We start from the raw sequence: 10977 nt of genomic DNA, 5'->3' as shown, positions 1-10977 counted from the left end.
TAGTAAGGGGATATACACACATACTAAAATGTTTTTGCTCACAGAAGGCACAGACTATAAAAGGGATATTCTTTTTAGATACAAATAAAAAACTAGCTGATACCCTCCTTTGTTTTGTGAGCACCATAACCAAGATTAAGTTGAATTTCAATTCATTGTCCTGTGATGAAAAAACAGACAAAAACGAAACAAAAACCCAACAATAAAGATAAAAAAAAAAAAACTAATCTGTCTTCTTACATACTTTCCAGACATTATTTGAGATGCAATTATGAAAGAACAAAACTGCCTTAAAAGGGGGTTGATAGCAGCTATCAAAACAATATTCAAGCATGATTTCAAAGATGCCTTCAAGTGTAGAGTTAGCCTTCTTTATCAAAAATCTTCACAACTTCATCAAAAACTTCATCAACAGATTTAGAAGCATCTATTTTTCTAACTTTCCCCATTTCTTCATATAAATCAATAATTGGCTTTGTTGACTGAAGATAGGTCTGAATTCTCTTCTCCAAACTCTCTCTGTTGTCATCAGTCCTACCGCTACTCTTTCCCCTCTCCAGACATGGTTCAATGCAGATCTCATTATTACAGTCAAAAAACAGAACAAAAGATACATCTGCCTTTCCATCCATGGTCTTGTTCCAACCTTGAAGTTTATCTTGATTTCTTGGAAACCCATCAATCAAGAATTTATTCTTCTGGGTGTTAGCAGTCATTGTCTGATCCATTTCCCTCTTCAACAAGCTGATCGGTATCTCAACTGGCACAATCTTTCCTTCTTTAATGTACTTTTCAATGAGTTCACCATATTGTGAATCTGGGTTCTTTCTTTCATCATGAAGAAGTTCTCCTGCAGAAAGGTGTGTATAGCCATATTTCTTAAGTGACTTTCCATATTTCTTCTCTCAATCAGATTGAAAGGTCTTGCAGGTTTGAAGTTTGTGGGGAATGTAGTCTGGGAAGCTGTTGTCTTATTTTTAGTGGTGGCTTCAGGCCTGAGGCACAAAGATAGTTTTTGTTGCTCCTATGATAATGCCCACCAAAGCTGAAGATTCCATACGGGTTTGGAGCCAAAGCTTCAGTGTATTTTTCCAAATGATATGTAATGATTTTTCTCTCAGTATTTCTCCGAAGACCAAGAAATCTTCTTTTTTCTACTTTTATGTTACTGAGAAGAAAGGATGCTTCTGAGAAAGGACACTGGCTGAAATCTAATTTCCCCTCTTCTTTGCTCTTTCAATTAGAATTTAGGGACTATTTCTAAAGTGCCCGCTTCTAGACATCTATATCGTCAATCCTAAAGCGACTAGCCCTGCAACCTTTTATGTTATTTTTAAAAAGGTATTTGCAATGAAGATGTCATTGATACTGCAAAAATTCTATCATGGGTAAAAATACCCATGTACAAATATCTACAGCATTGTTTCCATCATCAAAGCCATATTTTCCAAGTACTGATCCTTCTTTGTTTTCAACCTTTGCTTTCCAATCTCCAGTAATTATCAACACATCTTGAATGCATGGTTTGCCAGTTTCAGACTGAAGAAATTGGTAGAATTCAACTTAGTCATCACTGGCTTTATTGGTTGATGCATAAATTTGAATAATAGGGGCATTAATTCAACCTCCTTGTAGACATATGGATATTATTGTGCTTCATGATAGATCTTGAAATGTTCTACTAATGATGAATGCCACTCCTTTCCTCTTCAATTTGTCATTCCTGGCATAGTAAACCATGTGAATTCAGATTCAAAATGGCCAATATAAATTCAGTTCAGTTCACTAATGTCTACAATATTCATTTTTATGCATTCCATTTCATTTTGCCCACTTGTAATTTTCCAACATTCATACTTTTCACATTCCATATCATTAATGAATGTTGTCAGCAGTTCCTCCTCATTTTGTTGTGCCTTATCAGAAAATGAAGGTTCTGAAAGCTTTACTCCATTTTTGCCACCATGGTCAACTCTACTCTGAGGAGGCAATTCATCTCCACTCACATTTTGAGATACTTCCACCCTGATAGACTAATCTTCTGGTACTGTATTTGACAATATTTTGGTGCTATTCATAATATTTTAATATTCAGTGTTCTGATGGAATCTGATGATCTGAAGATGTTCCACTGCTATTCATAAGGTTTTCATCGGCTAAATATTTGGAACCAGTTCTCCTCTCCTTCTTCCTGGTCTGTCTTAGTCTGTTATCTTACATGATGCCTGTCCACCATTGGTAATCCTACTGATATTTAAAACATCAGTGACACAGCTTCCAGTATCACAGCAACTCCCAAATCACTACTCTATGACAAACTGGCAGGTGAGTGTGGCCAAATTCTTCATAGAATTCTATTATTATCTTTTGTATATGCATTGGTTCTCTTGTGATGCCAACCATTTAATTTATGTATTTTATACTCCTTTGCTTTTGTTAGATTTACTAATGGTTTGTCAATTTTATTAATCATTTTTTTCAACTTCTTGTCTTTTTCTTTCTATTGTTTTTCTGTTTTCAGTTTCATTTATTTCTGCTCTTACCATCATTATTTCTTTTCATTTGATGTTTTCTTTGATACCCTTTCTCTAATTGTTGGAGATATTATGTTATTGTGTTGATTCTGATTTTTTTTTATATGTAAGATATTGAAAATAGATGCCCTTTAATTACTACTTTACCTGTGTTCTGAAGGTTTTAGTATGTTGTATTCTTGTTATTTAACTCAAAGATTTTCTATTTCATTTTTTATTTTTCCTGTTATCCAGTAATTTTTAAGCAGGGTGTTAGTCAATTTCCATGTAGTTGATTTTTTTTTTTCTTGATCTTCCTATTGTCGATTACTAATTTGAAGCATTTTGATCTGAAAAGATGCTTTGTAGTATTTTAATGTTTTTAAATTTGTTGAGATTTGCTTCATGATCTAATATAGGATATGTTTTGGAGAATGGTCTATGTGCACTTGAAAAGAAAGTGTATTGTGTAGTTGTTGGGTTGAATGCTCTGTACACATCTATGAGGTCCAGTTGTCTGATTGTGTTGTTTAGTTATTCTGTATCTTGTTGACTTTCTTTCTAGTTCTGTTCATCACTGAAAGCAGTATTCTAAAATATTCTATTACTGTAGAGTTTGATTTAGTATTTTGAGGCTCTTTCATTGGGAGCATTGATAATTATTATGGTATTGGTTTGTATTCAATTAACTCTTAAATCATGAAATAATTTCATTCTATATCTCTTATCCTGGTTTTTCTCTTGAAGTCTATCATATTAGAAACTAATATTGACATGCCAGTTTGTTCTTAATTGCCATTGGCTTTATATTCTTTTTCTATCCTTTGATTTTTAGTCTATTTTTGTCTTTGGGTGTAAGCTGTGTCAATATTAGACAACATATTGAAGAATCCTCTATTCTTAACTATTCTGCTACTTTCTGGCTCTTATTTAGTGTGTTTAGTTCACTGACTGTAAGTCTAACTATCAATAGGTATGAATTGATTGCAGCAATATTGCTGTTTTTATTTGTGTGTGTGTGGTGTTTCTGGTTTATTTGTCCCAAATAACTACATTATTTTCTGTTCTGACCTAATTTTGCTTGTATTTTCTTTTCAGCATCTTAACTGATGCTGTGTTAATGTTTGCTAATTCTCTACGCTTTTCCTTTTTCTTGATTTGATGTGGAGGTGTATTGATATTGTTTGAGGTTACCCTGTAATTTATTAATTTCTTCACAAGAGTTAAGCAGTCTGTTTTATTTTGAAATCTACTTGCTTTCCTTGCATTTTGAAAGTTCTGAAATTACACCTTTCCTCTACTAACTTTATAGTTGTATATTTGGTTTACATTGATATGTCTACATTTGGATTGAATATTGGGTGCTGTTGCCAAGAATGTCAGTATCAGCTTGTTTACTGCTGTTATGGATTCTCTGTTCAAAGGACTTCCTTTAGTATTTACTGAAAAGGTGAACTGGTTTATAAAAAGTCATCTAATTTTGTTTATCTGGAAATTTTCTAATTTCCCCATCATATTTGAGAAACAATTTTTCTGGGTATATGATTCTTGGTTGGCATTTTTTTCTTTCTTTAAGAGTTTTGTGTATGTTTCCTCATTGCCTTCTTGCCTGTATGATTTCTGCTGGGAATTCAGTGCTTCATTTTATTGGTTATCCATTGTAAATGGCTTTTTCTTTTTCTTGAGTTGCTCTCAGAACTATTTCTTTGTCTTTGATTTTGGAGTATTTGACTTTGATATGTATTGGTAATTTTCTTTCATGGGGTTTGTTCAGCTTCTTGACTTCTTACCTTTTCATCTCTCGATGAAATTTTCTTTCACTAGCTCTTCAACTATCTTTTTCTGTACTTTTATTTGTCTCTTACTATTCTGGAATTCAATCAACTGTAATGTATTCCTTTTCAAGGGGTCCCACATAAATCTTAAGCTTTATTCAGATTTTTTTTTCTAATTATTTGTCTATCTCACTAGTGTTGAGAGATTTCTTTTCAAGTTCAATAACTCAGGCTTCCACTGAGTCAGATTTATTCCTTTCAATGTATTGTTCATTTCTGAAATCTTAGTATAATCTTCTGATTTCTACTTGCAGGTTTTGTAGTGTTTCTGATCCTTTATCTATTTTGTTTATTCCTGTGGTATTTTCCTGAATTATTCCTTGTTTCCCTCAAACTTTCTGTAAATCATTTGTTGTTGCTAAGTGCCAATAAATAGGTTTTGACCTATAGCAACCCTGCATAGGGATTTTAAGGAACAGTTGGTGAGCTTGATCCACCGACCTTGTCATTCAAATCCACTTTGTAGTCTAGCATATTAAACCACAGTTTCACAGGTACCTAAATGTCACTTATATTTAGAAGTCCAGGTGTGGTGCTTCTGGCTAATGTGCTGGACTGCAAAGTCAGTTTGAACTGCAAGGTTGGTGGTTCAAGCACAACAGCTGCTCCTAGGAAACCCTACACAGGGTTGCTGTGGATTGAAACTAACTAGAGGGCACTTAGTAACAACAATAATAACAAATATCATTATCTTAATTGTTTTTTTTTTTTTTTTGAGGACGGGTTCAGGTAGTTCCAGTGCCTTTTATTTCCCTAAATATATTATATAGTTCTACATCGTGGTCACTTGTTTGAGTTACTCAGTCTTTTTTCTTTGTGTGAGTCAAAATTATCTACTGATACTGAGACATTATGTTATTGCTGCATTTGTAATTAATTGATGACTGTATGTTAGTGTGGTCTTAGGCACTCACCAACTGAGTTGGTGGTCAGTAGAGGCAGCATGTGCACCATTCTCTGTTGGCTGGCCATGCAGCTCAATTTAAAATGGTTTGGATGATGTTGGTTGTTGACATTGATCAGATATAGTATAGTAGCAGTTGGAGTTGGTTCTTATCTGGTGTGTTGAAGAAGGTACACTTGTGGCTGGGTTGTACGGACATGATTGCTATCTTCTGTCAGGTAAGGCAAAAAGTGAAAATATATAAGAGAGAAAGAAAAATAAAACAAACAACGAGTAAATGACAGTAAAAAAATAAAATATTAAAAGAAAAATGAAAAACAGGTAACTGCTAGAAAAATAATACTAATACCAAAAAGAAAATAGAGGGAAAAGGAAAAATTTCCCACAGAAGGGAAAAATAAGAGATAAAATAAAAAAAAAAAAAGAAAAAGAACTGAATACAATTTTGGAGACAGATGAATATGAAGAAAATTACAAATAAAATCAAGTAAAACAAAAGGTAAAAAAGGGATATAGAAGAAGCAGTGTGGGGAAAGAGAAGTCAAAAAAAAAAGAAGGAAAAATGAAATTGGAGACAGGAAAAAAAGCAAGGTTATGTAAAGAGAGGAAGAAGTGGAAGAAAGAATAAACAAACAAAAACAATGAAAGGATAAAATTAGGGCAAGTGCCAGAAAGGAGAAAATTCTAGAGTCTTCTGCCAGCCAAGGATCTCACACGGTGGATGAGCAAGGGAAAAGATTTTGCTACTCCTATTCCTAGATGGAGTTCCTTTAGGCCTAGGTGTTGTCTGGTCTGGATGCTCAGTCTGGAAGTAATTCATGCAGATCCCAAAGTAACTGGGTATACCAGGGTAATTCCATCATCAGGGGAGCTGAAGGTAAGAGTTCCTGTTAGACCAAACCTGGTTAGAACCAGTTCTGCAGGTCTGTACCTCATTCCAGGCACTGGGATTGGTTATGTTAGATCTCAGCTCCTTTTGCAGTGACTCACAACTGTTCACTTCATGACCTTGCAGCTCTGATCACCCAGAAAACAGACCCTTCACTGGGAGTGTATGAAGGTAGAGACCTGGCTAGTTGTCACAGATAACTTGTCTCCTTACCCCTGTGCCCCACATCTGTTCAACTCCTTTTAGTTGGATTAGTTTAGGGCTCAACAGGGCAAGTTCTGCAGGTCTAGAGCCAGGTTCACCTTAATCCAGGTGCCTGGGTTGGTGCAGATAACTTCCAACTACTTTGATGGGTCTCACAATTGTGCTACTCACCACCATGCAGCGCTGATTGCCTTAAGAGTAGGAGCTTTGCTGGGCGGAGTGTATGGGTGGGAGCTAGCCAAGTCTCTGGTCACCAGGGAAGTGTGAGGGGAAAAGAGAAAAAAAAAGAATTAAAGCACCACTCTTTCCACAAGTAACTATATGTCCAGCAATAGCAATGAGCTGTCTTGTCTCTGGAGCCGCTCACCAATGTTTAAGATGACTGTGTTGCATCTGATAAGCCTTGTATAGGTCATCAGTCTGCCTCCATTTTTTTGTGGTGTCTATTCAACATCCTCTCCTAATAAGCATTCAGTCCACTTCTCTATTCCTTTATATGAAGCTCAGGTTACCAAGACTATTATCTATACTTGTTTCATTTGTTTTACTGCTTCTTTGTTATAAATGGTCTGTGTAGCTTTTCTGCCTAGTCCTACATCAAGTCCTTTTTTGTGCTGTTGGTTATTGTGCTGGACTGCAAATTTGGTTTGATCTGTAAAGTCAGTTGTTCAAGCTCACCAGCAGCTCCTTGGAAACCCTATACAGAGTCACTATGTGTCAGAACTTACTCGACAGCACTTAACAATAACAACAACAACTCCCTTCTACTATTTTTTGAAGAATTATATTTCAGCTAACTACTGTATCACTGTTTGTATAACTGGCACAACCACACTGGTCATGTTCTAAAATCCAAGTCACTAGATTTTCTTTCTTACCAAATTCTCTGTTATCTTCATTAAAACCTAGAAGAAGAAGAAGAAAAAAAACCTGTCAGGAAGAGACAGTAAAATAGACTTGCTTGTTTTTAAAGTTTGATTCCTATACAAATAAAAAAAAGCAAATTTAAAAACAAAGACAATTTATTGAGTGAAATAAATTCCAGCTAGTAACACCATATGGATATGTATGAGAAATTGAGCAGCTGGATGAACATACACAAGCCTATATTCACATTAATCTTTATCATGTGAACTACATTCTGCAAGTTTAAAATAAAAGCCTTTTAAGTCATAAGTTGCAGCCTAAATTAGGACCCATACAGCATAAGTATTAGCCTTTACTTATAATTTTACCTTTAGTTTAAGAATCAAAGTCATTTTAATGAAATTTAAGATTGACTACTGAGATGTATCAGCCAACTTTTTAATGGAAAATTGTCAACACAACTGGGTACTTTAATGGTTATTTATAATAGAGTAGCATCCATGCATTACTCATGAATTGGAACAGGTTTTTGTGTAAATGATCTTTCATATAGTCAGTAAGTAAACACTATACACTAAGAATGTTTAAAATGGCATCTAGTATGCAAGAGAAATCAGATTATTTAGCTACTTGACATAAAAAATATATAATTATATTATTAGAGTGGGATTTCCAAAACAGAAATGTTATCATAAAATCTGAATTGTAACATGGGGAGAGAAAGAACTCAAAGATGTTGGTGCTTACTATAATGTTGCAAAAATGACTATATATACACTACATACATTTACTTTAGATAATATACTTGTGATCATGCACACTGTGGTTTATAAAGCAGGGATGAAATCTACATAGTGGTAGCCATCTTTTCAGACTTTATTTTTCCTCTTTTCATCCATGATACAATCTTTTATTTCAGTTGCTGTTTATGACTATGGAGAGTAAATAAAAGAATATTATATATTTGAAATGTCAGTAAGCAACTTATGCAATTGCCGGATCAAATTTAGTATCTTGTTACTATTAATTGCATTTTAAAACATAAAACAATTAGGACAGACAGCATTTCAATTGTACACCATATGGATTTTGGTATCTGGGTCTGTCTATAATACCTGATAGGAATCACAGATTTGTCAAAGAAGAATTATAGATACTCATGTTCAGCTGGAAGATATCCACATGAGAATTATAAACTCTATATTTAAAAGGGTATATGTCTCATCACCTTGTATTTATAGGTGCTATGACATCATAATGCTAGGAATCATCATTTTTTTAATGTTTTCTGTAATGTAATCACTTACAGTAAGTCGATTGTACTGACTGAAGTAAAGTCAATAAAGCTTAGACAATAAGAAGGTATCCTTCTATATGAGTAATTTTTTCCATGGTGTGAAAATATTTTGGGAACAGTAAGCAATATTTTTGAATCGTTAACATACATAGACAGGAAAATGGGCCTATGCAGTGTTCAGTAATTGGAATGAAGAAGAAAATAAAAAGTCGTCTTTTTCTAAAGGTATAATCTGTATATGTATACCTATTTTTTTTTTTTTTTACTTCTATCTGTCCTCCTGACAACTTTAATCATGACAATATATTAGAGAGCTCACTGAACATATTGATACTTACTATATCAAGTGTGAGTCTATTCAATTCTCCCTGTTGGTAAATGTTTGTAATTTGGAAAATATTTGTTTTTCCATGCATGTAATAAACTATATGCCATACACTGCAATTTTAAATGATGTTGTGCATACTTAACAGCAAAGAACAGCCTGGGTGGCAGATGAATAAAAGAAAAATCCACTTGTATAGGAAATCAGGCTTTAATGAAATTGCCATTAATATTTATGCTAAATGTCATCTCAAACTAAAAAGATACAGTAACATCAGTGCTTGAATACCCCAGAATTGCTCAAAACTCTATTTGTAAAGAAATAAATCATGTTGATTCAGAAGTTCCCTGATTTCTGTATAACTATATTGTTTTCTTTGAAAATGTCTTCTCATTTTTGCTCCAGATGTTCAGAGAGCAAAAACAACATGGTGAATGAATGGGAATATGCAACTCTAAGTACAGACTGACTGATTCAGTCACTAACAAATTGCTTTGATAAGGTCTTCTGATAACTGAAAAGCATAGTATTCTTTCAACATGCCTCTCACAGATTAAAGCATCATACACTTGCCATGGAACACTTGACTTAATTTCTACTTATTAAATATGAACAAGCTATATATTTTACTCTTGAGAGGTCATTTTGATACTCACTATCTACTATTTTAACAAATCATGTTTCAGGAAAATGTTATTAAGATTTAAAAAGACAGTATTTGGCGAGTTGGAACAAAATTATTAAGTTGTATAATGTTTTCAAAATGAACAGACATGACAAAATGCTTATGATGAATTATGACCAACATATCTAATACAGTAAGCATAATCAATGTTTTGGTAGAATTACATATATCCATCCATTATGCCATATGATTCATTGACCACATACTTTACATTAATAATCTCATTCTATATAATCAGTAATTCATTTTCATAGTCTTCATTTTAATCAAACTAATGCTAATTTTAGGTTTCTTTCTTGTTATTTTATTTTGTTTATTAGTAGTTCTGTCTTTGCTCAATGTTCTTCTCATCAAACACATCAACAATTTTGGAGGGTCTCAGAAGTATCATTAGTGAAAATTTCATATAATGTTGAGAAATGGCTGTTTTGTCAAATATGTAGATAATATACAATATATCATGATCAGTTCAAAAAGTAACAAAAGATAATCAATTATTTGTTCTTTTTTTTTTTTTTTTTCAAAATAGTCACTTAAAATATTCATGCAGCTGCTTTGATTGTAATGTTATTGCTCCAAATAATTTTAGAACCCATTTTAGTAAATATTTCATTGAATAGTTATTAGTCATATAGGAAAGCAGGGTTGCAATTATTAATTTGATATTAATCATTTACAATGCAGTATCTTTTAAAAGGAAGTTTGCATTAGTTAGGAAATGTGAACTTCTTCACTGATTTTTTAAGAACATCATAAAAACATCAACTCTTTCAATGATCACATTATTATAAGTAAGCAGATACACCAGGGCGGGTCTTAAGAGTCAATAATTACTCATCTAGATGCTACACCAGAAACTTCTTCAAGACCATGAATCATAGAGAGAGTTTGATACATGTTTTAATGATTTCCTTTTTAGTTGTATCCAGTTTGAGGTTCAATCAACTTCTTGAATGCTTATCTTCTCATCTTCATGTTAGGGACATTTTCTTACATCTCTTCCACTATCTTTTCGTGCTTTTCTTTGTCTCTTCTTTTTCTGGAATTCTAATCACCCATAAATTATTCCTCTTCATGTCCCATATGAAACCCAGGTTTTTTTTCAGATTTTTTCATTCTTTATTCCTGATTGTTCTTCTATGTTACTAGTATTTAAAGATTTATCTTCAAGTTCACTAATCGAGTCTTCCATTGTTTTAAATCTATCCCTTTGTCCTTTCAATATATTGTCCATTTCTGATATCTTATTATTAATCTTCTGCATTTCTACTTGCAGGCTTCATATTGTCTCTAATCCTTTATCTATTTTGTTTGATTGTTCCTGTAGTGCTTTTCTGAATTCTTCCTTTCCCTCTACCTCTCTGTCAGTCCTTTGGATGTTCCTAAGTATCATTCTCTTGAATTCTTTTTCAGGCAATTCCAATGTCTTTTTTTACTAAAGCATGTTTTATAGCTCTG

The 10977-nt window shown here is 33.3% G+C and overlaps 1 protein-coding gene across 1 annotated transcript; it reads right to left on the bottom strand.

Annotated features, from left to right (window-relative positions):
- Positions 1 to 225: 225 nt before the first annotated feature.
- Positions 226 to 6188, bottom strand: LOC102824750 (UMP-CMP kinase-like). The gene is made up of 2 exons (XM_006868654.1): positions 6099 to 6188; positions 226 to 899 (listed from the first exon to the last, which is right to left on the bottom strand). Exons 1-2 carry the CDS (start codon positions 6186 to 6188, stop codon positions 363 to 365), a joined length of 627 nt encoding a protein of 208 aa, XP_006868716.1. The 3' UTR covers positions 226 to 362.
- Positions 6189 to 10977: the final 4789 nt, after the last annotated feature.

This window comes from Chrysochloris asiatica, unplaced genomic scaffold (assembly GCF_000296735.1).
Source record: "Chrysochloris asiatica unplaced genomic scaffold, ChrAsi1.0 scaffold00120, whole genome shotgun sequence".
Taxonomy (NCBI): Eukaryota; Metazoa; Chordata; class Mammalia; order Afrosoricida; family Chrysochloridae; genus Chrysochloris; species Chrysochloris asiatica.
This window is presented reverse-complemented; position numbering and strand designations above follow the sequence as displayed.

Bases quoted from the DNA above. Each gene is read 5' to 3' on its own strand.
- LOC102824750 (XM_006868654.1), bottom strand. From the start codon at position 6,188: ATGAGGTACAGACCTGCAGAACTGGTTCTAACCAGGTTTGGTCTAACA. The intron at 900-6,098 runs GTATACCCAGTT...GATTGAGAGAAG, and splicing joins CTGATGATGGAATTACCCTG to AAATATGGAAAGTCACTTAA.